Consider the following 27,563-nt stretch of genomic DNA (forward strand, 5'->3'; position numbering starts at 1 on the left):
GAAAGAAACTGTCAGTTTAAAAAACAGAGTTTTCTGAAAACCAGGTATACATTTTACATTTCAGTGTTTTTTTAAAATATGCAATGAGCTGCCAAGAAAAACCCTGCAGTACTAAAAAGTAAGCTACCCGCTATTCAGCAAGTCTCTCAAGGTGCTTCTCCATGCAGCTGCCCTCCCAGCTCTTGCAGGGCCAGCAGCTGTGGTTCCGGCACGCTGCCCTTCTATTCCCGCCTTAAAGTCCTTTGTGCTTAACAGCTCAGCACACCATGCACATACACACTCCTGTGTACAAGTGTGCACACGCACACACACATACACACACACAAGCCAGACAGTACTAATATCTACAGATCTGAGTGTTATTTCCTCCCTACAAGACTCAAAATTTAAGACAAAATCCAGTAAGGAATATAACATCTCCTCTGCCTAGAGGTCAAACCTGAGTTCACTCAAAACAACACTAACAAAAAAATGCCTGCAATGGGCAACTTGATTGAAAAAATGAGCATCAGTCATCAGATTGATTTCAAGATTCATAGCTACAGGGAAAAAAATTAGAAGTCACAGAAAATAATGAGATGTGCTCAAAAGAAAACTACTGAGAGCCGAGGGATTGAAATAAAGAATTCTTTCCTGAGTTTTTCCATAAGGCACAAAAATACTTGATTTGAATTCCATCAATGTATAATTTGTAACAATTCAAACAGAAACCTGGAAGCAACGCTGAGCTGCCTAACAGGGAAGTATTGTTAATAATCAGATGACGCAGTATAATCAGAACCACCACCGGGAGCACCAGCAAAGCCGGCGACCACATGCTGGAAGGAATCCCTGCAAATATCACCACGACCTTGGGTGTCAATTCCTGGGAAAACGCATCACATCCAGCAAGAGGAGGCTGGCTTTGTCAAGGAAACAGAAATGCAAACCCAATGGGAAAAGCTGGGTTGCCCCATAAATCAGCTTGAAACCTGGTGATACGGGGTCAGCGTGGTGACCTCATCACAGCGGAAACCTGATTTGTGCAATGGAGTTGCCTCCCTCTGGGGGACAGCTGAGCAGAACGGCGCCGTCAGAAATCCCAGAGCCTGGCTCAGAGGCGACCGGCTGCTTCTCCCTCTACTGCTAGAATTAATCTGCGAGCTCACACCAATTTCTCCAACAGCCTGAGACACAGGATGAGATGTGGGCTGGATAAAAGGGTTTAACTACCACTCACTTATGGGGAAAGTGTTGCCAAGCCACTGGAAAAAAGTTTTCATAAATTTAAATTTAGGTTTCGCCTAAATGTAGGTTTCTGAGCACACGTCCTGTGGAGGCAGAAACCAGTCCCCGCCCGGCCAGCCTGCAGCTGCTTGAGCTGAGCTGAATATGGGGGGAAATCTCTCTTTCTGTTTCCCTATTCATGCACTGGAAGAAGTCCGTCAGCAACGTTTCTGGCTAACGGTGCCTTCGAGGAGCTGCCAAGGGCTCATCTAATTCCCAGGCCAGCAGCGACGTGCCCAGTGCCCGCGCTCAGCCATCAGAATCCCTCCTGGGACAGTGCCTGCGAAAGGGCAGCGTTTCAAACTGTACTGTATTATGTTCCAAGTCGGAGTCTCAAAAGTATACCTCTGTCGGCTCCCAAACCTCCTCTGCTGACTTCCTCACAGAGGACTGCAGTATCGGCTACTGGCCACTGCTGTTTTGAGAAACAGCTCACATCCAGCTTGATGCTAGTAAGTGTTTCTTTGCTGTGGCTATAATTGTGCTCTTTATATTAAATACTGATTTAAATCCCCCAACGGGAATACCTTCTCATTTCTGCAGACCTGAGTAACAGCTGTAGCACTCACCCTTAACTGAGTCCTGTCCTTAAATCCAGTCTCAGTCTAGTGGGAGAGAGATGTGCCACAGCGGACATGAGCTGCGCGGTGGGAGCACGGGTCACGCAGGTGTGGGCGGTGCTGACTGGGCCCTGACGGCGGGGGCCGGTCCAAGTGGGCCAGCGCAGCCCCTGGCCAGACAGCAGCCTAGAGGAGCTGGAAGGGAGGTTTCTGGCTGGACTCTCACGCTCTCCCAGGACTGTGAGTCATTTCTCACTAGAGCGCCTCCTTCAGGTGCTGAACCGAGTAGCTGGCCCTCCCAGTCAGGTACTTTCCCAGGATGATAAGGATGCTCATAAACACGTGATTGTTCACGTACAGTTTATCTCCCACAACCAACTCCTTCAAGCAGAAAGGAACAGATTATATTCCCATTTCTCCAACTAGATGCAATATTAGTGCGAGACAAGGCAGGGAGGAAATCCGGCCCCTTCACACTGGGCTAGCATATGCATGGCTGGACCTTGTGTAGATGCCGGGAAAGGCTTCTGTCCTGGGCTTGGATGTGGTTTGGAACATGGCAATAAGCTTCTCACAGGTCTCCACCTCGGCTCCTCCCCAGTGCGTCCTGCACCCGACACCCGTTACATTTTTAAAAGCACACTCAAACGATGAAATGCCCTTTAATTCAATTCAGCAAACATTTATTGAGCACTTCCTAGGCATTGTGATCTCGGGGCTGGCACACAGGGATGATGGGGCCCAGCTTCTGACCTCGGGTACCTCGCGCTCTCCCCCCACCCCGTATCTCTCCTCAGCGGCACGTCCCACCCTCATCTCTGTGCCTTGGCTTCTGGGTGGAAGGACCACGTTGCCCTCGGGGACCCACTCCTGGGCTCTCACATCACCGGACTTGTGCCCACACTGCTCTTTCTCCCTGTCCTCTCTGCTCACCCTTCTTCCTTCCTTTCTTTTTTTATTTTCCTGTTTTATACTCTGCCCATCTTTCGTGGCAGACATGTTATGAGTTGGGCCACAGCCATGAGATCCTTGGAAGGAAACTGACCAAGACCTTATGACAGGAAAGCCTGCAGGTGAAGGACAGCACAGCTTGAGAACAGCGTGTTTGGCAGCTGGAGGGGAGGATCCCAACCCCGTGCAGCAGGAAAGCTCCCACTGGACAGTCAGGGAGGACGTGAAGGCTCAGGGAGGACCCACTGAGGAGCATGACCTTCAAAGAGAGTTGAGGCACCAGGTGGTGCATTTTTGGGGCATTCACAAGTGCAGCACAGGGAGCGGAGGAGCCTGTGAAAACCACTTCGCTGGACCGATGAGACTGGGCCTGAGGATCCAGGAAGACCTTGCCGAACTGTCTGCCTCAGGGCAGAAGAGGCTAGGGATGCCTGGCCTCTCCTGCAGGAGCCCCGACAGCATTGCCCCCAGCTCCCAGCCCCCGATCATTTATTCCCAGCCCAGCCCGCCCACCAACATGCGGACAGAACACTGTCTGAGACAGGCAGCACCAGTGTGTCTCTGGGTCCAAGCACGTCCTAGTCTCCTCTGTCAGCTACAAAGGAGCCCCGACACAGCTGGGGGGCAGCAAGCCCTCGGCAGCCTCAAGAATTTGACTTCTGCTGATGTCATTTTTTGCAAGTTTTCTGTAATCCTTGTCAACAAGCAAGTGTGTCTGAACCAGAACACAGAACAGCCTTCCTTCTCTGGGGGCAAAGAAAGGTGGACAGCCCTCCAGGGAAGATGCATGTAGAAAAGTCTCACCTGCAGACGTAGATTAACTCGCTTTGTCTACTCCATCCAATTTGAGGTGCATATTGAGCGGCAACGCTGTATTAATAATAAAGGAGTGAGCACAGACATCTAGACGGGAGATGTGACAGTGGACTGGTGACTGGATTGGGACTTTCCCAGTTTGAGCCACCAGTAAGAACCTTGGGAACATATGCCTGCTGAAGAAATGAGTGCAGTGCTGGAAAATGTTTAACAGCCCGCTCCCTGGGGGGGCGCCTGGTCCTGATTTACAGCTTTGCCTATTTCCATGGTGTAAATATTCCCACCAGGTCGACGTCAAGCTGCCGATTTGCAACAACCAGCTGCGAGGCCACGTAGCATTTCCACTGCGCACAAACAGCTAGGTGACCTCAAGAGCAGAGAGAACCGTGAAATGCAGGAAGCTAACTAGTGGGAGGGAAACACCAGTGCTGAGTGTCTAACGTCTTTGTTTTACAAGGTAATTGATTCTAAGTTTATGACGGTGTTTCGTAACTGACCCGGAGAATTCCAGACATTCTAGCAGCTGGTTCTGGTGACACTACTGTCACAGCGATAGCATCGTGACTCCGATGATGGAAATTGGAGCTGCGGGGAGCCCCCGTCCTGCTTGCTGGCAGCCGTGCTTGGCGCAGAAAACCCGCCAGCACAGAGAGGCTCAGTGGTGGCCGGAGTGTCCACAGCACAGAGTGGACACTGGAGCTCGTCAGCCTCCCCGTGGCCAGAGCTGTGAGCTAGTTAAGTTCTGATCTGTGAACACGTGAGTCCTGGACAACATCTTCCCCACCTGCTCTCCACGTGCAAGGGCTGCCTGTGCTCTGAGGTCGGGCTGACGACAGTCCCTTCCTGAAGCCCCCCTGGCTAGTCCAGCCTCTGTAAACTCTTCTCTCCCTTGGAAACCCTGCTGTCGGTAGGTCTCTACTGTATTACTGAGGGATGAGCCAGTCTTACGTTTCCTTTCCACGTGATACACGTGGCCTCATGGCTGAATCTAGGTAAATGCTCAGTAAACAGATTTAGGCTCATGACTTAATTATGAAGCAGAAGAATGCAGTAAGTCCATCTGGGATTTCCTATAACCCCATCCTGTGGAGCCCATAGACTTATCTTCGGGGTCAAGATGGAGAGTCCTCGTGGTACGGGGCTCACGCCAGGCCCTGAGCATCACTCACTTGTCACAGATGGGGCCCCTGCTCTGTGTGTGGGCAGTGTGGGCAGCTGGCTCCAGGGGCTGACCTCTACTCCTGCCTCACACCTTCCAGCAAGGAGAGAGGAGCCTGGGAGCACAGGGAGGGAGGATTCACCTTCCCTGAGTTGTGGTGGGGAGGAGCAGGCAGGGGCTCTGTGATGGTGAAGGCCGTCTTGTGATGGGGTTGGATGGGGAGTCACCACCTCAGACCTCAGGTCCTTCAGCAAAGTACCAACTGGTGGTCTGGACGATGCAGCTGCCAGGAGCCCTCTGTGGAAGACATCGCTTTGTTCCCTCAATATGGTGCCCCCTCCTTTAATTCCAAGAAAGTAATCAGAAGCATCACACACATAATTTTGATGCAAATGACATGAAAGAGAGTCCCTCTTCTCACGGGTCCAGTCCGGTCAGGCCTTGGCCAGAACGAGAGTGGGAACCACAGAACGCGACCTCCAAATGCACGGCCAGCAGACATGCGACCCCTCTAGACAAAACCTCACTTCTTTCTCATCGTTACTGTTGAACTGACGCAGCTCCTTCCTCCCCTGAGAAAGGATACGAGCTGAAGCAACGCACACGAGGGCCATCTTTACAAAACCCGGGACGAACGGCTGTGGTGTTTGTTCACTGAGAACATTCCAAGTAAATGCCCCATTAGAATGGCTGTCAAAAAAACGCTCCTTTGGAAACAAGAAGTGGTGAATTCTTAGGATAAAAGGAAGGTTAAGTACAAAACTAATGTCTGGGAGTGGACGTCACCATAATCCGCGTTGCCCACGAGGAGGAGGACACGAACATTAGCTGCTTTCCTAGTGCTGGGGACGACTTAGGCCGGGGCACCTGCCCCACTCGGACCACTAAGGTGCCCCACTTGTCAGTCTGCCTGGGGCAGTCCCGACTTTAAGGCTGGAAATCCCGTATCCTGGGAACCCCATCAGCTGGAGGCAAACTGGGAAGACTGGTCACCCCAAGACCCTCTGGAGCCAACAGGAGCCACACAGGAGGAAGAGGCAGCGGGAGGAGGGCTCCACCAGCGTGCTGAGCCTCCAACTCCCGAGCCCCTCCCCCCACTCTAAGAACCAGTATCAGGTTAAGTGGTCACCAAAGCAGGCCTCCTTTCTAACCCGTGCTCCCAACCTTCTGGGCGGTGCAAAACATCCATGCGGAACATAACCTGGAAGCTCTGAGGTGTCCTCTCTGCACCCTAGTGGCTCGCCCCGCTTCCTTCCTGGGGAACACCCAGCCCACTCTGCACAGCACGCACAGTCGTCTTACAAAGTTACAAGACACCCAAGTCAAACGTGTAGCCTAATTTGAAAGCCGTAACTTAAGTCACAAGTGAAATTCAATGCTGGCAAAAACAAATGGGCACCTTAGCTGAGAATTAATTTATTTATAAACCATGTCAACAGCTCAGATGCCTTGCTCCAAGGCAAGCATCTGTTCCTACAACCCAGCATCACATCTGTACTCCTAAATTTGCTGTGTCTTTAATGCGTCTATTTGAAATTGTGAGCGGTTAAGCTCTCTAAAATATAAGGTCACTTTTTACAGGAAGGATCAGACACATATCCTCTACTATGAGTATGTATTTATATGTATACACACACGTAGATTTAAGATACAGAAATGGATTGTTACTCAAAATAAACGAGGCATGCATAGCTCTAGTGCACTTTTTTAAACTTAAAATAAAATCCGCTGTCCTCACCTACCACTCTCCTTTCACTGAATCAGCTGCATAAAATGAGACCATTTGTATATTTAATATGCTTCCAATCGCCAGGCGTATCAACCACAGAGCCGTTTATTGATGATTTGAGCTGATAACACACTGATATAATCATCAAATCTCAACGCCAACATTTTTTCCCCTAAATAAATAAAAAGCTGTGGATACAAAAGGCTAACTTTATAACAAGATTTGTGTGGAAAAGGTCAGCTGCGTAAATGGCAAATTCTCAACAAAATCGTTCCATTAGGTACTGGGCTGGGATGGAACACTGACTGGGTGATTGCGAAGAGGAGATGTTGGATCTGAGTGGAGCTGGGAAGACATCTTCCCGGATTCTTCAGAATGAAAGAGGCAGGCAGGTGTGGACAGACAGACTGCCTTAATGAGATGAGTTCAGTCCTGTTACTTCTCTGCAAAACGAGGAGAGGAAAAAAAGATTTGTTGCCCCCTTTATGGCCAGAGAGGCTGTACAAAGACAGACCCAAGTCCGGCATAACCAGCGGGCAATCCCATCACCCGATTCACTCCCAGGTCCCTTTCCACATCACCTCGGGAAACTTCCTTCAGGTCTGAAGGACAGTTTAACCCTGTTTCCTAGGCAGACTGCTTTTGTGATTAGCCAAAGCGGTTCTGGACTTGGGGATATACTAAAAGAGAGAAAAACCGGTGTCAGTTGAAAATACAAGGGAAACGGGATGAAAGAACAGTACAAGCCTTTGTTTGCGTTCATCAGCAGACCCGCCCCACTGGCCAGTCACCGGCGGGGCCGAGGGGGACCGCTGCCTCCAGGTGCGGCCTCTACGCTTTGCCACCTTCTGCCCCGTCCAGCGTCACCGGCCCCACCTCACTCATAGGGCTTCCCTGACTTCAAGGAGAACAAGAGGAATTCCGTGGCCCGGTCCATGAATAAAAGCAAAGCCTTCTGTCTGTATAAGCTCTCACTTCCTGAACTGCCAGTAAAATAACGGGGGAGGAGGGAGCAGAAGCCAGGCGGGGGGGAGGAGGGAGAGATAAACACAGCATCACCCGGGTCAGTGCCAGGGACCGGGCTTCACTTAGCGCCTCATGGACACATGGGAGAAAAAGACTTGGAAGGCAGAGTACATCGGTTTTCGGGGCTGCTGTGATGAAGTACCACACGTCAGGGGCTTAAAAAATGGAAATACCGCCTCAGGGTTCTGGAGGCCAGAAGCCAAGATCAAGGCGTGGGCAGGGCTGGTTCCCTCCGAGGCTGTGAGGGAGAGTCTGCTCTGGCTTCTCTCCCAGCTTCTGGTGTCCTGTCTTCACATGGCCTTCCTCTGTGTCCAAGTCCCGTCCTGTCCCCCCAACCCCGTATATAAGGACGCAGTCACACTGGATGGCGGCCCACCTGCACGACCTCATCCTAATTTGATGATGTTCAGCAAAGCCTCTGTTTCTAAATAAAGCCCTGTCACAGGCCTGGGGCTAGGGCTTCACCATCTTCTGGGGAGGGAGGCACAGTTCAGCCTGGAACCCCAAGGATGCGGCTCTAGGTCACTCTCCTCTCACTTCCTGTGTCCTGAATCCCTGCAGGGGATCTGTGATGAGAGTTGGATGCGCTCTATGCAGGTCCTGGGAGGCCAGGCCTGAGCATCTCATCACCCCAGGCCCCCAGGATGGATGTCCACTCCCCCTAAAACACACGCACACATGCGCGTGCGCACACACACACAGAACGCACAAAGGGCCCACTTCATATTTCCCTTTTCTGTTTCCTTCCCTATGTAAGTCCAATTGTTGGTGTTAATTCTTTGGGGTTTTATTTTGTTTGGAGTTTTTTTTTTCCAGTTTGTAAAATACATGCTCATCAGGTGAAATATAAGGCTTTCAGAAATAGAATCAGAAAATATGAAAGCAATTAAAAATGCAGTTTGGTGCAGCCACTGTGGAAAACAGCATGGAGATTCCTCTAAGGACTAGGAATAGACTTATCGTATGACCCAGGAATCCTGCTCCTGGGCATATATCCAGAAGGAACCCTACTTCAAAAAGACACCTGCACCCCAATGTTCATAGCAGCACTCTTTACAATAGCCAAGACATGGAAACAGCCTAAATGTCCATCAACAGATGACTGGATAAAGAAGATGTGGTATATTTATACGATGGAATACTATTCAGCCATAAAATGACAACGTAACGCCATTTGCAGCAACATGGATGTCCCTGGAGAATGTCATTCTAAGTGAAGTAAGCCAGAAAGAGAAAGAAAAATACCATATGAGATCGTTCATATGTGGAAGCTTAAAAAAAAAAAAAGAACATAAATACAAAACAGAAACAGACTCATAGACATAGAATACAAACTTGTGGTTGCCAAAGGGGAGGGGGTTTGGAAGGGACGGACTGGGAGTTCAAAATTTGTAGATACTGACAGGCATATGCAGAATAGATAAACAAGATTATACTGTATAGCACAGGGAAATATATACAAGATCTTGTGGTAGCTCACAGTGAAAAAAAATGTGACAATGAATATATGTGTGTTCATATATAACTGAAAAATTGTGCTCTACACTGGAATTTGACACAACATTGTAAAATTATAACTCAATAAAAAATGTTAAAAAAAGAAAATATAAAAGCAATTAAAAATTATCTCTAATTATAATTCCTAAAAGTAGCACTCTGATAAATGTACTTCTAGTCTGTATGTATAAAATTGGTATTCTATTGTACAGTTTTGTATCATGCTATTTTTCCTTAATATTATACTTAGGGTGGAACACGGTTCAAGAAAATAATGACCCTGTTGGGTGTCTTCCTATAAAAGATTATGTGTGAACAGATCTTTTAAAAAAAAAACAAATTAACAATTTCTTGAGGCATGTTTCAAACAGTGCTGCTCGGGGCAAGACAGAAATAAACCTTGAAGTAAATGACGGTTACAGGGCTTGGAATTCCCGAGGAGGAACACATGGAGTCCACCCACTGAGGGCGCACGTGGCTGCGAGCTGTGCCGGGCACCCCTGCACACCACTGTCCCCCCTCCTCCAGGCCTGGCGTGGAGGACGTCCGGGCTCCAGCCTCCTGACTCAGCAAGGTCATGGTGACACGTGGTAGGTCCCTCTCCTTTCGGTACCTGACTGGCTGAATATACCAGTTCACCCCTTGGGTGATGCTGGAATATGCTTCTTCCTCAGACTGGACCACCTTTCCCCTTCTTGCCAGCAGAACACAACCCCTCCTCATTCTGTAACACCCAGCGTGACGCTGCTTCAGTGGAACAAGTTCCCAGCCCTCCCTGGGACGCACCGTTTGTATGCCCTGTGCACCTCCACCCTGACTCCAGCCCGCTGCTCTTCAGTGGTTCGTGCCCTGTGCGTTCCCCACTAGACTGGGCCCCTCCGAAGGCAGCTGTGCTCCCCTCACCCCTGAGCTCCAAGTGCTGGCCCAGTGTCCATCCCCCAGAACGAACTCGAATGCACGTTTGTTAAAGACCGTGTTCAGCAGTGACAGGCCTCGTGCAGTGAATTAACGTGCTCAGAGCTGACCCTTGCAGATGTCTGTTTAGCATCGGCCATGAGTGTGAAAGCTAAACCTCTTACAGCCTACGCTTTTGTTTGTTTCAACATGTGGTGGGAAAATGGATGCTGTGATCTCAGCTCTCCTACCAACGGTGTGACCTTAGACAAGTCACCCGACCTCTCTGAGCCTCCGGTAACTGATCCACAAAATGGGGGCCCGCCTGTTCAGAGTGGTTATGTGCTTCAACAAGGTCAGGCTATAAAAGGTTTAGCGTGACGCCTAATACATCATGAACACCACAAACTGCACTGATCACAATGATCAGAATCGAAAATAGTTGCCTATGTAATAACTCGTCTCCTTTCCTGTCTCTGCATCCCTGTGGAATGTCACCTACTACAGCTGCCAGTGGACATGCAGCCTCAGCTCAGGAACCTGGCTCCTCAACCTCAAGGCCATGCTGGGAGGTGCTGCAGAGAGGCCCTGCACTTGGATGGCCTGGCCTCAGTCTCGGCTCCTCCGCTTCCTGTGTGACCCTGGGTAAGTCACTTGACCTCTCTGTGCCCAACACTCAAAACAGTGTCTACAATGGTACATGCTCACTAAGTATTAGCTGACTGAACATCTACAGAATAAAGGGGCAGAGGTGAGACCTCTGACCCTCCTTAGCCCCGTACACACTATGATCCTCTTCTTTTTCTCCTGCCTCTCATTCTGGTATCATTTAAATTAAATTCAGACACGCACGTTCTTTGACTCTATGACAAATCTGGGTTTTCATTTAATAGGGGGACACCCTGTCATGGCCCTCGCCTGACGACACACAGCTATGCTCATAATCCCTGCTTTTCCTGGTCCTGCTCAGAAACAGAAAGCTCAGGAGGGCTGAGCCTCATGGACCTTCGATACCGCCCTCCGCCCCCTCAGGACCCACCAGCTGTGCACGTCCTCTGGGTAAACAGGTAGGATCGCGTCCCCAGGGCCTGCTCTCAGGGGAGCTGCGTGCCTCTGAGAAATCTCCTGCCAAATAGATCAGTAACGACTTCTGTTTGGAAGGCAGCCCACGGAGGAAGCGGGGAGGAGAGTCTAGAGGAAATCCAGCAACAGACCTTAGGGGCCTCCTAGTACTGTCTGCTCATCGGGCGTTCCCTCCTCCCTCCCCCGTGGGGGACCCCCTTCCATCTCCACCTCCATCTAAGCTGCTCCAGTGCTGTCCCCCCATGCAGGGGCACCGACTGGGGTCTGGGGACCAACTCTGGGTGAGTAGGGGTGGTGGGCTCCACTGAGGATGCTCTGCCCCCACCCTGCCAGGTATTAATCACCAAGCCCCCAACTCTGCGCCTCCCAGAGGGAGGCAGGAGGTCAGCTGGGCAGCGTCGGAGAGCTAGTGAAGCGGTGTGGATGGTGCCACTGGACCTGCAGGCCACACGGTCCCGCCGCACCAGGGACAGCAGAATGAAGGCACCTGCCTCTCACCCACATCACCAGTCGGGTCCTGCTTCCCGACACCAGCCTGGGGGAGGGGCCATCAGACAGGACGTGAGATTATTGGTTTTTTTTTTTTAAAAAGGAAGAGAAGGGGAGGTCTGTTTTGTTTTACAATTAACTGCATTGATCTGAAATTGTGGAAGGGGACCTAGGGCAAAAGAAAAAGGAAATTCAAGCTCAGGCCCTGGCAGCCATCCCTGGAGACAGCATCCACCAGCGGCCGCAAAGCAAACCCATGTGCAGTTTCAGGGATCAGAACAGCTCACACAGGAAGGCACGTAAGACCAGACCAGGAGCTGCGGCCCCCCCTAACAGTGCGGATTCAGAGGCCCCGGTGCTAGCAACACCCCACTGTCCGAGCCACGCGCCGAAGGTGCTTCTGTTCCACCGTGTTCACTCTGTTAGGTCTTCAGACCAACCCGGCGACGCCTGGGTCATGCAGAGCAAGAACATGAGCTGATTCGTGCTGGAAGGACCTGCACCCCCGCCCAGAGGAGGGGAGAGAACACCCCGGCCAGCCCTCAGCTGGAGGAAGACCGGACAGCTCTCAAAATGCCAGTGAATGCTGTGGCTGGGTGAAGAGTCGTTCTGTCTCGGGAGAATAGAGCTGCCTCCCTCTCTGTGGTTTTCAGCCTCAGACAGGAGCCGGGAATTAAACACCTCGGATGCGCACTTTCTTGGGTGTCAGTGCGTGCGCCCCACTGCCTGCACACGCCCTGCTGAGGCTGTTCTGACAAGTCACCGCGCCTGGTCCTCCCCTCCAGAGGGGACCACAGACTGACTTCTGCCTGGCTCTCCGGGCTGCTGACCCTGCCCTCAGGTCACAACTTGGAAGTGACTTATGCATCCCGGGGTCCATCGCACATGTGTATTGTTACAGCAGGAAGACTGACAGCTGTTTCAAGGTAGAACATGTGAGCGGTTTTGTAGGTGAAACAGAGCCTGCTTCTGTCTTCACATCGACCACCACCTACTACAAATGAAGTGGCCAAGAACCTTCGGGTCATGGGGAGCGGAGGGGAGGAGCCGAAAAGGAAGCCAACAGCTTCCCAAGCACACAAACAAACAAACAAAAATTGGAACCGTGGTCAACTCCACCCCATCACCTTCACTCAAATGTAGTTCATTTTTTGAAGTTACCTAACCAAGCAGTTAACTTCCATAATGAGAAGAGAGAAGATACTCCTGCCTGCCCGCCGCCCCTCCACACGCCTTCCCTCCATAGATGCAGGCTCCAGTTTTCACCCTAAATTTGATGTACTTTCAACAATTTATGGAGCACTTTGGTACACAGCACCTCATTCTGTTTTTTTGACTGGCCATAGTGACCGGTCCTGCCACTCTATGCTGAACTAGAGGGCCTGTGTGGCTCACCCAAGGGGACAGCCTGAAGCAGGAGGCAGGATGTCTTGCACTGTCTCAGCACTCCGGATTCTGACCCCTCCCTTGCCTGTTAGAGGCACCTCGTGGACCTGTGCATCCGACACTGAATCTTAGAACATCACGGTCCAGAAAAAGTAAGTGGCAGACTCAGCGCACCCAGCAGGTTAGCCGCAGCGTGGAATGCGGAAGCAAAGCCCTGGGCTGGTGGTGGGGAGTGGTGTCTCCACGTTGCCCTGCGTCACCGGTCCTTTACAGAACACTAAGGTCAGCTGTAGTCCTCCCTCCCCGCTCCCCTTTTTAAAATCTCTGCTGTTGGTAGGTTTCTCCTAATTCTTCTCTGCTTTTTTTAAACCCGCGGTGTCAGAGGGGAAGGAACACAAGCCAGCCGGTCTTGGCCACCTTTCCCTAGAGACGCAGGGGCACATCCTGCACAAGGGAAGGGTAATACATTCTACTCCGCAGCTGTGCCTCGTAACTCTTCCTCCTCCTCACCTTGCGGAAGCTCGCTCCATCCCTCCTCCTCATTCAGTGTGCTAGGCCGGCCTGTCTCAGCCTCCCAGGATTACAAATCTAGGCAAAAATGAGATAAAACCACCCTCCCAAAGCCAGCCATCTAGATTAAATAAACTCACAAACTGTTCTTCCTGGCGCTGGTCCTGAGCATCAGACTAAGATTCTCCGCTGTGTGTGCCGTGCCAGTAATTGCGCCGTCTCCATGCCTTTTACATCACTGTGGACTGTTACCTGCCAGGGCTGCTGACTACTTCGGACTCACCTGGTGCAACAACAAGCCCTTGACAAACATTAAAAAAAAAAAAAAGGTGGGGTGATGATGACACAGCTCTGTTAGTACAAAGTGAACGGGGGATGGAGGGGGATCTGAATCTCTAGGAAACCATTCACTCTGCCCTTTTTTCTTAAATCAGAGCTGAATGACTGCTGCTGATTTTCTAAGCTTTAGAGTGATTCATTAAACCCCAGGAAGAGATTTTATCTTAACTCAGAGGGAAGAGGAGGAGAGTGAAAGCAAACGGAAAGGGCCTGACCATCTCTTACCCCAAGTATACCCTTGACGATCAACAGTTCCCAAGCAGTCTGCCTCTTACAGATCTTTGGTGGTGGTTGTGAAACACTCAGCGCACAAGGAAATCTATCAGCTGCAGAGATCAAGTTCAAAGAGAGAAAGAAGGAGCACAGTCTGGCTCTAACACACGCAGGGGTACCAGGAAGGGAGAGGCTGGGAAAGGTGCAGGTGAGCTCCGCTCTCGCTACAGTGAGTGCCAGAGCCAAGCCCCTTCCACCACCTTCTCCCTTCCCAGGAGCTAGAACTGCTCCTCCGGAGAGAAGCCCTTCCTTCCCTCTACAGGCAGCGTGACATTTCTCTGCTTCCTTGGAAACCTTCCCCTGGGGCAGTAGGCACAGAGCACTGTGCGATGTGTCCAGCTGGGATGTATCTGGATTCAAGTGCTTCTGAGCCTTATGTAAATTCAGACTGCCTGCCCTGCCCTGCCCGGGCGGGGACATGCCAGCGGTCTTGGATGCTTACGTTTCATCTGGCATCATTCTAAATAATTTAATTAATTTTTGATGTTTAAAAATCCACTTTGCCAACAAGCACATGAAAAGATGCTCAAAATTGCTAATTATCAGAGAAATGCAAATCAAAACTACAGTGAGGTATCACCTCACACCAGTCAGAATGTCCATCATTAAAAAGTCCACAAACAATAACTGCTGGAGAGGGTGTGGAGAAAAGGGAGCCCTCCTACACTGTTGGTAGGAATGTAGTTTGGTGCAGCCATTATGGAGAACAGTATTGAGATTCCTCAGAAAACTAAAAATAGACTTACCATATGATCCAGCAATCCCACTCCTGGACATATATCCAGAGAAAACCATAATTTGAAAAGATACATGCACCCCAATGTTCATGGCAGCACTATTTACAACAGCCAAGACATGGAAACAACCTAAATGTCCATCGACAGATAACTGAATAGAGAAGATGTGGTATATTTACACAATGGAATATTATTCAGCCATGGAAAAGAATGAAATAATGCCATTTGCAGCAACATTGATAGACCTAGAGATTATCATATTAAGTGAAGTAAGTCAGACAGAGAAAGACAGCTATCATATGATATCACTTATATGTGGAATCTTAAAAAAATTACACAAATTCTATTTATAAACCAAAAACAGACTCACAGACATAGAAAATAAACTATGGCTGGTATGGTGGGGGAGGGATAAATTAGGAATTTGGGATTAACAGGTACATATTACTATATACAAAATAGGTAAACAATGAGGACCGACTATATAGTACAGGGAACTACACTCAATTTCCAATAATGACATATAATGGAAAAGAATCTGAAAAAAATATATATGTGTGTATAACTGAATTGCTTCACTATAAACCTGAAACTAACATTGTAAATCAACTACACTTCAATAAATAATTTTGAAAAAATCCACCTTGCTTTCTGAATGTGTTACTCACCTTAATTTCTACCAGAAACAAGCTGGCTAAAGCATCCTTAGAAGAAAATTGATACATATGTCTCCACTACCTACCAAAAGCAAAACAGAGTACTCTCAGGGACTCCCAAATCCTATCTCTTATTTCTTGACCCCAAATGAGAAATCCAGTTCTTAACCATCTGTTTGAAATTTAAAAAGGGGTTATGACAATGCAACTAGACATGATTTTGAATTGCAAACTGGGGATCTGCACAGGTGTGCACAAATGATATAAATACAAGTTTCAATTGAAATACAAGTTTCAATGCTAATTGCTTTGTTCAACTTAAGTTTTGTTCAAACAGACACTTGAGTGTAAAAAGACATTTAAAATGATAAATCTCAGGCAATTATCTCCACTTGATTATGCAAACTCTTCTCTCCAAACAGTTCAGGTTCGGGTCATCTCCTACTGCCTCTGTCCTGTGCTGAAAGGTTGCTCCCTTTTCTACCCATGATAGACACCTAAATCCTAGAGACCACGTTAGAGTGAAATGTGTGATAAAGAAATCTGCACCACCTACTACTGCACTGCACGGGGGGCTGCACCCAAGAGGCCACAGACATGCATTAAAGATACATTTTTTTGCAATTATAACTTTATGATCGTATGAACGTTTTCAAAACATTTATGTAAAACACTCCAATGCAAGACACAGTAGGTCTAGAACACAAACCATATCAGAAATAGTGTCAGATGTATTTGTCAGTTCTGAGTCAGTGAAAGAAATAACGAATAAGGATGCTTCCATCATTTTTTTTCTCATAAGATAGTATTCTGAAGTTCAGAAAATAACTCATTGAATCAGTAGCAATCCAATCAGATAACTGTGTGCAGCTTGTAGGATTTTGATCCAAATTCCAGTTTGATTGCTTCATATAAGGGGTTTCAAAAAGATATCCAGAACTTTGGCCTCTTGACATAACCTAGGGTAGCTCAGATTTTTAAATTGCTTAATCTGAGAGAGCTCATTTTAAAAAATATATTCACACCCATATATATAATTGGTAATGATGCACTGTTGAGAATGGGTATAGATTTCTGGTCAGTCGACACCGAACTCATCTCTACACACCCCAATACTCAGATTCATCTTTTTTCATTTTTATTTTTGATATTCAGGCCAATTGAACTCATCATGTTTAAAATAGTCTAGTAAAATAGTCTAGTAAAACACACACACACACAAATGACTGTACATAACACTGGAGAAATCTGAACAAGGTTGGTGGATTGTGTCAATGTCAAGTTTCTTGTGGGGACACCATACTGTGGTTAGGCAAGTGGTTACCACTGGGGGAAACTGGGTGAAGGGTATATGGAATCTCTCTGTATTACTTCCCACACCTGCATGTGCATCTATAGTTAGCTCAAAAAGTTAAAGGAAAGCAAGAGAACAATATATTATATTGCCATTTAGTTTTTAAAAATGTGTATGTCATATGTAACTATACGCATCCACAGACTCACCTGTTCACATGTACAAACATAAGAGCCATATACACATGCATTTCCTTATAAAAATAGCATACACACACACACACACACACACACACACACACACACACATATACAATCTCTGTAGGGATCACTAAGAAATCATTAACACTGCTTGCTTCGGAGAAGAAAAACTAGAGAAACAGACAGAATGCGTATTTACTTTTCACAGGATACCCTTCTGTGCCTGTTGAATTTCGTGCTATTGGCATTACTCAATCAAAAATAATTTGGAGAGGGAGGGATAAATTAGGAGTTTCGGACTAGCAGATACACACTACTATATATAAAAAAGATAAACAACAAGGTCCTACTGTACAGCACAGGGAACTACATTCAATACTTTGTAATAACCTATAATGAAAAAGAATATAAAAAATATATATTTATGTATAATTGAATCACTATGTTGTACACCAGAAACTAACACAGCATTGTAAATTGACTAGAAAAATAATCATTTTTAAGAGGGTAAAACAGACATTTCAAACCTAAAACAAACAGAAACAAACCAAAACCAAAGCAAACCAACTCAGCATACTCTGAAAGCCCCGCGAACCTGTGTATAAAGCCCTAATTCTGACACACACACACCAGCCGCGAAGATGCAGAGAGAGAAACGTTAAGTATCTTACGGCTGGAAATGCAGTAAGACAGCCGGCAGTTTATCTTCCTGAAGAGCTGCTTGTTAATCGGCCAGAGGAGGAGCGTGAGGAGCTGAATGGTGTTGACTATTAGCCCCGAGGCGATAAATACGTAACAGAAGACGAGGTGGCACAGGAACTGAGACTTCAGCAACCCGACGAGGTCCATGATGTGCGGTTGCTCTTACCCCCGAAAGACAAACACCTGCAGGACAGCACCTCCAGAGGAGAAGAAGGCCCGGGACTCAGGGATCCGCCTGAAACACAGACCAATGTTCAATGTTAGAAAAAATATTATGTACTCTCAAAAAAACACTCTTAAAAGGAAAATATACTCTCGAGATTAAACACATTGTGTGTTCATTTATTTCCTTACTAACTTTTGAAGTATACTTGATTTAAAAGTTGTGTCAGTCTCTGATGTACAGCACAGTGATTCAGTGATGCACACACATGTATATTCCTTTCCATAGTCTTTTTCATTGTAGGCAATTCCAAGCTACTGAATATAGTTCCCCGTGCCGTACACTAGGGCCTTGTTTGTCTATTCTGTACATAGTAGTCTGTATCTGCAAATCCCAATCTCCCAATTTACCCCTCTCCGCTTTCCCCTTTGGTAACTGTAAGTTTGTTTTCTATGTCTGTGAGTCTGTTTCTGTTTTTGTAAATAAGCTCATTTGTGTCATGTTTAAAGATTCTGCATATATGTGATATCGTCGATTTAGTTTTATTTCACAAACATTTACATAGTGCTTCTTCAGTGTCAGGCACAGTTTCAGCCCTGTGACACTAACACAACGTTGTAAATCAACTACACCTCAATTTTAAAAAATGCAAAAAAAGAAAGAATAGTCCCGTTAATTGTCCTCACACCTGTGAGGCGGCACTACGATACAGAGGAGGGCACGGAGGCTGAGCGGCTTGGCCGGGGACCACAGCTCCTGCCGCTGCAGAGTGCCGCTCAGCCAGAGTTCAAATCCCTGGGCCTTTCTCGCTGCCTCCACCAAGCCCCCTCCTCTCCCTCCACTCCTCATCTCCAGACTTCCCTGATGCAGCCCTGCCCTGGAGAGATTGGGGGCCACCCCGGGGGTGATGCCTGTTGCCACACAGGACCCTCTGTTGCTACTGGTTCGACTGTTCACCTTCCTGCGCTGGACTCGCACTCCTCCGGGAGCACGTGACTGCCTGGAAGCTCACGGCTGTCTCCCCTGCCCTGGAAGAGTCACTGGCACAGAGGTGGAGCTTAGTTTTGAAATCTATATATTGTGTGAAATGATTTAATGGAGGTAGACAAGGGATGAACTTTGAGATTTCAGTAAACAACAAATAACCAACTAGGAAGGCCAGAGAACCCCCCCACACTCCTGACCTACACACACCCCCACCCACACCCCCACCCCAAGCCCACGCGCATGCTTCAGTTCTGGAGTCAGGAAGAAACTCATAACGTGCCCCGAGCCAGCCTCTCAGACCTCTCGTCAGTGTCCAGCCCCCAAACGGCACAACCGAAGAGCTGTCCTGTTTGGTGAAGAAAGACTTCGAGGAACAGCCCAAAGGCAGGAGGCTCAAATACCCTGAGGGAGCCGAGAATCAGGCACCACAGACCGCCTTCTCCTGGGAGCAGGACGTCACCGCAGGACATCACTGCAGGCCACCCAGGAAGAGCACCAGCTGTCGGTGAACCTTCCACCGGGAACAGTCGCGAGGCCTTAGACTTCATTACAGTCTTTATTAATAACATCCCCCCAAGTCTGTACGACAGCCTCACATGTATTATCCCATTTTAAGCCTCAGATGAATCCCATGACATGGGCCTTATCATCACCCCACTTTTTAGAGTAAGAAACTGAAAGGGACCGTAGGTTGGGTGACTCACCTAAGGCTGCCACAGTCAGTAACTGATCTTAAAACTCAGTCTTACCTCCCAGCTCTTTCTCCTGCAGTTTTTTGGGCAGTTGGGCACCTGGGGTGTGGGGTGGGCAGTTCTCTTGGGCTCAGAACTTCCCTCTGCGGAGCAGCCCAGAAACGACCCCCAGGGCCAAAACCACGGCAGCCTTCAGTGAGCTCTGTCATCCCAAACTCTGTGCAGAGTGGGGAAACGGGGCCGGCTTCTGGGCCTCAGGGGTTCGTTCTGAGGACAGTCTCGGGCACAAGGGTGCGTTCTCCTAAAACATTAGCCTGGCTCAGACTATCTGGAAGGCACACTGTATTACTGTATGATTCCTATGTTTCTAAGAGGGAAACAGAAAGTGCTTCTGGCCTGATTTCAGCTCAGCTCAGCTGAGACACCCCATCTCTCCAGAAGCTCCACGCTCTGGCACAAAACCAGGACACCGTGGGGGCGGAAGGACCCCATCTCTGACCTTTCCCAGACGGCACTGCCCAGATGCATCTCTGGGTTGTCACAGTCCTGATTGAGTTTCACTCAGTCTCTCTTGAAGGAACAGGCAGGAAGCTGGCAGCTCGCCCTCAGCACACCTGACTTTTAGGAGTTACATGAACGGGGGTGATGGACCTCGGCTACAGTCTGGCAGCAGTAAAAGTCTAATGTTGAACATGCATTACTTTATCCACTGCCCTCGGATCAGCCACTAAAAGCTCCCAGACAGCCTGGCCAGAAAAAGTTTGATACTTCACTAGGTTTCTGGGACCTAGTGCTTGTAACTGATAAATCCTTTGCTTTACTGACTGAACACTAAGAAACGGAAGTCAGCTGACACTGGAAACGCAGGGAGTTAAACGCTGCCTTCCCCAGTTTCCAGGCAGAAGTAGGCCGCGATGTGCCATTTGCAGCAACATGGATGGGCCTGCAGATAGTCACGCGGAGTGAAGAGAGCCAGACGGAGAAAGGAAAATACCACAGGGGGTCACTTCCATGTGGAATCTAAAAAACGACACAAATGAACTTATTTACAAAACAGAAACAGACTCACAGACAGAGAAGACAAACTTACGGTTACCTGGGGGGAAGAGGGGTAGGGAGGGCTAAATTAGGAGTTTGAGACTTGCTGATACAGACTCAGATACGTAAAATAGATAAACAAGGTCCTACGGTTTAGTAGAGGGAAAGACTATATTCAATATCTTGTAATAACCTGTGATGAAAAAGACTATGAAAGAGATACAGGCACGTGTATGACTGAACCACTGCGCTGTACACCAGAAACTAACACAACACTGTAAATCACCTACACTTCAATTTTTAAAAAAAGAAGTAGGGCATTAGGAAGTAAAAGTAAGACCTTTTTCCTTCAAAAGTCCAAGGACCAGCACACCCTTTAGTCAAACCCTCGCTGATACTAGGAGTGTAACACCACACTGCGATGTTCAAGAGGAGTCACAGAGGAAGCCTGAGGGATCACAGACAGGCGGGCCCTGGTGGGCCTGCTTCTGCCCCAGATCCCCTCCCTAGACTGGGGTGGGCTTGGGGTTCAATCGCCTGTTTTACCTCTTCCTGCTCGTCTATCCTCAGATAAATTAGCTTTTCTGAATTTCAGTTTCTGAATAGATTGCAATCGAAATTCCAGAGGCCATTGTTTCTTGTAAAACTTTAGCTAATTCTCAAATTTATATGCAAGAACAAAAAACCCAAGAACAGAGAAGGAATCACACACTGAAGAATACAATAAGGTTGTTACACAATGAAACTGACTTTAGTTTTAGGGCTGATTATTAAAGAGAGACAAGGCTAACTTATTTAGGGAGGTGCCTGGTGGGGGAATATGAGTTCTATGTCTTAAGTTTATTCCAGAGGGACAGTTGGTGGTGGGGGGACCATCCTACCCATCTTGAACAAAGGCAAGCCTTCTCTCGAAGGTGGTAATTAGCCAGTTTAGTGCCACACTGAGAAAAGATGGTAGAAAGGTCTGATCAGTGATGAACACGGGAGAGAATGTTGGAAAATTCTTTGCCTGTTTCCCTCATTTCAGGTCGAAGGGCTACGCGTGGTGGTTTCTTCCTTCCCCGTGCTTTCTTATTCTTTTCTATAAGAATGAGATCCTCCCTCTTTCCAGGCACAGAAGTGGACGGACCCATTTCCCAGCCTCCTTGTGGCTGGTAAGATGTGGTCAGAGGGCGGAGCTCATGTGATGAAAGTGATACCTGCAGGCTGTTGGCAATCTTGAAGAGAAAGGACTGCAAGGCTGGTGTGCCCTGTCAAGTGAGTGGAGACGTGAAGATCCAGCCCATCAGCCACAGACAAGAGCAATTCTGGAATGAGAGGGCAACCTGTGGTCACCTTGAATCCAAGCGCTGTTGTTCCTGAGGGCAATGGAGGCCAGCTGTTAGAGGACAAGGAATGGCTGAGGGAACGTTCGAATCAGCCAGGGCTGCCTAGAAATCCAGGCTCCGCCACCTTATAGCTTAAGTAACATCCATTTCTTAACTTCCGTAGCCCATTTTCATTCCCTCATCTGTGAAATCAGAGCAATTCCTTCAACGTGAGGTTGCTGTAAGGCCCAAGTCTAATAAAGCATTTGCAACACTTAGCACAATGCCTGGAACACAGGGAGCATCCAAATCACAGGAGAATTTCTCCATCATTTCAAGAAAAGAAAGAGGCAAGGAGGAAAGAGCTAAGATATATTACTCTGGCATGTCTGAGAAAGCCAGTGAGATCTAAACCGACTTGATTTTCCTTCTCACTATGTATCTAGATCCCGATGTTTTCCTTAATTTACCCTGAAGCTTGTTAAAACATTTCCTCCCCCATCTGTTTTAATTCTAACCTGTACTTTACTGCTGGTGACTCAGAAAGGGGAAGTGATGCATTCACAAACTCACATGGACTGCACCTTCTTAACTAGGTAATAATCTCTGCAAAGCGCGGAGACAAAGCGACTTCAGAATCAGGGAAGATGCAGCCCAGAAGAATGCTTTCCCTGCGCTGTGTTTCCCATGCAGCATTTCAACCGTGAAACGGTACCAGCGCCGAGAAGCAGGCGTGCACACGGGACTCCTGCAGGGGCTGGGGTGTGGGGAAGCAGGTGGCACCATATGCCACCCAGCCGCCGTCAGTGGAAACATAAGCAAATAAAAGAAGCTCTGAATCTCCCCATGAGAAAATTCAAGCTGCATCCTTCTCTGAAGATCCACATTGAGTTTCAACATAAAGCATTAAATTAGGCAACGCATAGGCGAACCTGAGTTAATTCTTGCATGTTCTGCTCTGTCAGTATTCTGCAACTAGGAAAACACTCAGGATGAGACTGAACCTGAAGTGGGATTTGCTCTTTCACCAGCTTGTTTTCAAAGGTTTTGCTTGTTTGTTTTGGACAGTTACATGACAGAACTAAATCAGATCAGGGTTTTAGAAGAAGCCAAAGCTTTCTTCCAAAGAAATCAATCTAAGTGGAACTGCTGCTGTCTCCCACGGAAATAGAAGTAAAAGCAAAAATAAACAAATGGGATCTAACCAAACTTATAAGCTTTTGCGCAGCAAAGGAAACCATAAACAAAATGGGAAGACAACCTACGGACTGGGAGAAAACATTTGCAAATGATGTGACTGACAAGGGCTTAACTTCCAGAATATACAAACAGCACATAAAGCTAAATAACAAAAAACCAAGTAGAATTGCTGAGACAGTGCCCATGAGCAATTTAGCATCATTGCTCAAATCTACACAACCCCTTATTTAGGCTGTTTTAACCCCAAACACGTGAACACAGTTCACAAAACAGAAAAGAGATAAAATTGAAATAATACAATTTTTTTGCATTCTAAACTAAAAACGATAATACTCCATTTTAAAAGAGACAAGGTAACACAGGACTCATATGCAGTGTGAGAGCAGCCACTGAGTCTTTTTCGAAAGCGACCTGACACACACAGAAAGACCTAAACACCTTCATGCCACACGGTCCTGTAAACGAACCTCTGACAATCTCTCTCAAGGATAAAGTTAGCATTTAGAAAATTCTCTCTGCACAAAGATAAGTCAACAAGTAATATTTATGAGCACCCAAAATTAGAAACCACTTTGATCTCTGAGATGAGGAAACAACAAAGTGAATTATGGGAAACCAACACAATTGAATGAAGGACTTATCACTCTAATAGGTTTGCAGTAAAATGGATACATTTTCATTGTGTTATTAAGAGATAAAGGGCATAAAATTATATAGAGGGTAATCACAAGAACTCTAAAAACATGAACGGCAGTTGCATACGCGGAGGCAGCCCAGCCAGCCTGGGGTCTGGTTCACCACCTTCACCCTCAGGAAGAAATCGAGCAGGGGAGCTCCAAGACCTTTACACATCGACCGGGTCTCAGGTTCCGACAGAGAAAACCCCCACGGCAGGCTTTCCCATTCTTTCGCTGGGCTCCCCTTCAGTAGTGACTACGGAGAACCAGCTTCATCTCTTCCTCAGCCCCCATCTTAACCAGGTGAGGAAAAGGGAAGCAGGACTCTGCAGGGATTGGCGAAGAGCAGCACGGCTAAAGTGGGGCCAGCTGGTGGCCGTTGTTTCTGGACCAGTCTTTTCGGTCTGAAAGGCAGGGAATGCCCAGGGACAATGGTGCTCCTGCAGAAAGGGACAAGGATGCTGTCCCAGGGAGGGGTGGGGAGGGGGTGGGGGGATCTGGTCCTACAACATCCAGATCTCAAGTTCTACTTCAGGTTGAATAAATTTAGCAAAAATCTCCAAGAGGACAGCAACTAACTTGTGGAAGCCTGAGGCAGCCACCTAGCACTTAGAAACAACGGATAAATTTAGTTTCTGGATTTCTGGGAGTTACATTGGCCCAAGGCCCAAAACAAAACAGGAGAGAGAGTGTTCTGGACTGAATGTCACTGTCTCTGGGACCATCTCTAACTAATATATTCCTCAATTAAAAAATTATCATTGTCTAATGGGTTGGCAAGAGCCTACATAAAATTAGCTTATTTTTAAAATTTGATGGATCAGTCCTCTGCCCAGTACCCCTGTCCAGTACATGAAGTCCATTAAACCAAACCAAACTCCAAAGAAGTCATAAATCATACTCAACTTTTTCATTACGTCCAGTAATAAATAACCCTCAGCCTCTCTTCAAAGTCTGATTTTAGGATGATAAAAACTTAAGTCTATAGAAAATGGAGACTTCTAATTTTATATTTAATATTTGCTCTGAGCAGCTTATAAGAGAAAAACAAATTCTAAAGAGCATTTAAATCTAATCCAAGGAAACCAAGATTCAGAGGTGAATCCAGATGGATAACTGAGATAACTTTTTCTGTCATGAGAAAAAATAAAGAAGAAGGAAATTAAACTAGGTATTCGCTAAGGCCTTCTATAGCTCTGACACCTATGATTAAAATGTTGTTAGTACCATCAGGTCTTCTGAGCCGTAACCGGGGCAGCAGAATAAGTACACGTTATCTCATTGACTATCACCAAGACCTACTCTGGAATATATTGTTATCCCCATTTTATAGATGAAGAAACTGAGGTTTAGTGAGACTAGGTAATGGGAAAAATCAATTAGGGAGTAAATGTCTGAAACCCAAACTCAGGCTCTTCCCCACTGTTAATGCTGCTCTTAAGACAGGAAGCCCAAGGTGGCTAGGCTCCACGTGCACTTGGCCTTCTGCGCCATATTGCAGCTCACAGTCCCCTGTCTGACTGCTGGGTTGACCATGAGTTTTTGATCTATTGCCCCACCAGTTGGCCCTGCAGAGACCCCAGTCATGCCCTCCAGAACATCTGTCACCTCCAAACCCCAGTCCTGCTCTCTCACAGTCTGCAGGTGTGGAGGGCTGTGACCCCACGGCGTCCGCGCCGCCAGAGGGAGCCGCCAGCTAGCTGTGTTTCCAATAACCAAGAGTGTGCGAATATTTTTAAATTCCGTTCAATCTCTGGATGTTTCCCCCAAATTTTATGAAGTCCTCATAAAATTCGAATATTATGAAACCCAAAACTGAAATGAAAGGAGGGAAATTAATCTTCCAAATGGGAAGCATCTACATTTCTGCTTTAAATGAGTCTCTTCCAATTACTAATGAAACCTTTTCAAGTGCGGCAGATGGATGGACGTGGAGTGGAGACGGATGTCGTGTGTCTCATCACCGAGACTCCTGCCAGGTGGTGTGGCCATCAATCAGGTCATACACCTGGGAAGGCTGACAAACTGTGGAGGCGGAGCAAGATGAGGAAGGGGCGGCTCTCCCCGCAGCCCGCAGGTCCACCCGAGGCGGCAGATGGCCTGCGACCAGCCCTGGGCCTGCAGAAGCAGGCGTGCAGCAGCGGCATCACCAGCTGGCACCAGAAACAAAACAGAGAGCTTCATTCAGTATAGAAGCCACCTCCGACTCTAGATCTACCGTCACCGAGGCAACGCGGCCGGGACCGCGGTCTCACCACACCGCCCGCCTCTCTCCTTCCCACCCGGGGCGTGACAATGCCACGTGGCCAAGGCACGTCACACAAGGGGGCCCTCGGCCAGCAGCGGCAGGGTCCATCCCCAGGTACCTGCTGTGTGACCTTGGGCGGGGAATGTCTCAGCTCTGAGCCTGTTTCTGAGTCTGTTCAATGGAAGGAATAACCCCGCCTCCAGGAACGTTGTGAGGATGAAATGCAGCAGGAAGGCGGTCCTGGGCCCCAGCACTGCCCACGCCCCCAGGCTGCCTGGGGCATGTCCCCTCCTCCAGCTGCTCTCTCCGCGGCCCCCAAACTGCTACCATCTTTTCTTACTCAACTCTCCTCTTGTGGCTCTCATAATCCCTTTCTTTTGTTTGCTTTAATAAGATTTTCCTCATTTGAACATTTATTCTTGGACCTCCACACAGTCCAGAACGATTCGGAGCTGAAGTGACTTGTAAGACTTCCCAAAGTCCATTCACAAGTCTTAATGAATCGATTACGTCCCCATCCCCATCCTAGAGGAAGGTAGTTCAAAGTCATCAGTTCTGAAAGGGAAAAGGGGTAGGGGGAAGGATAAATTAGGAGTTTGGGATTAACACATCCATATTACTATATACAAAATAGACAAACAACAAGGACGTATTGTACAGCACAGGGGACTATATTCAATATCTTGAAATAACCGATAATGAAAAAGGATCTGAAAAAGAATGTATATGTATGCATATGTAGAACTGAATCACTTTGCTGTACACCTAAAACTCATACAACATTGTAAATCAACTATACTTCAATTTTTATAAAAGGGGGAAAGAAAACCCCAGTCATCGGTTCTGAGGCTCTCTTCATCATGATGGGTAATACCTGTTAGCTCCCGTATAAACTATAAAGAAATGAGTTGAACATGCAAGGTGAGCCTTGTTCTGACCTTGTGGAAGAAATAAAAACTGATATTGACAAGCCCCAGACCATCATCGCCTTGGTGCCCTGCGAGTGCACCCACATTCCCGTATTTCCCTGGCCTCAGTGTCTCACGAGAAGCACCTGACACAGCTCTGGCAGGATGGGGTGTGTAAAGGATGAGCAGGTAAAAGGTGTGTCTGCATCACTGAGGAAGCAGGCTGGAGTAGGCAGACTTCTGAGCAGTCTGAAGCTGGGGTCAGCTTATTTGTGCAGACAGACATGTGCTTGAGTCACTAGCAAATCATAGCACCTAAATTTTTTTCATAAATGCTGATCTTTAATATTTCCAAATAAACCAAAAACAAGTAATAATAAAAAGCCTCTAAAATTAAGACTTACGGGAAAATTCAACACCTTGTTGGAAACTTCCTTAAACTTATAATTTAGTATTTTCCCCCATGGGGTGAAGGGGACAACCCTAACCTTTTTGGTGTTTAGGAGTTCTGACCATTACGTAGGCTCCAGTATGGTCAAACAGCCACACGTGCTCGGTGGATGGCCAGGCCAGGAAACGGTGGGGATAGGAACGCAGAGCCAAGGAGCAGAGGCAGCCAAGCACACCCTGCGGCTCCGTTTCCCAGCAGAGAAGACAAAATTGCACCCATCCCTTCACTCCTGATGGCCTGGCCCACCTAGTCTGTCTGGGTCACCAGCTCCACTAGGAGTAATAACCCTTCACTGTTACACAGGACAAAACACTGTCTGTAGCCA

General features: G+C 47.7%; 1 protein-coding gene and 1 long non-coding RNA gene across 13 annotated transcripts in view; both read right to left on the bottom strand.

The window, feature by feature from the left end:
* Positions 1-27,563, bottom strand: part of AGPAT4 (1-acylglycerol-3-phosphate O-acyltransferase 4) — a 109,100-nt gene that overhangs the window by 58,347 nt on the left and 23,190 nt on the right. For 6 of the 12 annotated variants that reach the window (XM_072966143.1, XM_072966144.1, XM_072966146.1 and 3 more), the window contains exon 2: positions 17,537-17,802. In XM_072966143.1, the coding sequence (XP_072822244.1) occupies positions 17,537-17,714 (178 nt within the window). In that variant the 5' untranslated portion in view covers positions 17,715-17,802. Of the gene's footprint in view, positions 1-17,536; positions 17,803-18,687; positions 18,759-21,646; positions 21,806-25,534; positions 25,806-25,997; positions 26,435-27,275; positions 27,456-27,563 lie in introns of those variants that run through there. The other 6 variants (XM_072966141.1, XM_072966138.1, XM_072966139.1 and 3 more) reach the window with 6 other exon arrangements.
* On the bottom strand, positions 6,571-7,155 carry LOC140697786 (uncharacterized). Its single transcript, XR_012075116.1, has 2 exons — positions 7,063-7,155; positions 6,571-6,924 (listed from the first exon to the last, which is right to left on the bottom strand). It is a non-coding gene; the product is annotated as an uncharacterized lncRNA (long non-coding RNA).

The sequence above is a fragment of the Vicugna pacos genome, chromosome 8 (genome assembly GCF_048564905.1).
Source record: "Vicugna pacos chromosome 8, VicPac4, whole genome shotgun sequence".
NCBI lineage: Eukaryota > Metazoa > Chordata > Mammalia > Artiodactyla > Camelidae > Vicugna > Vicugna pacos.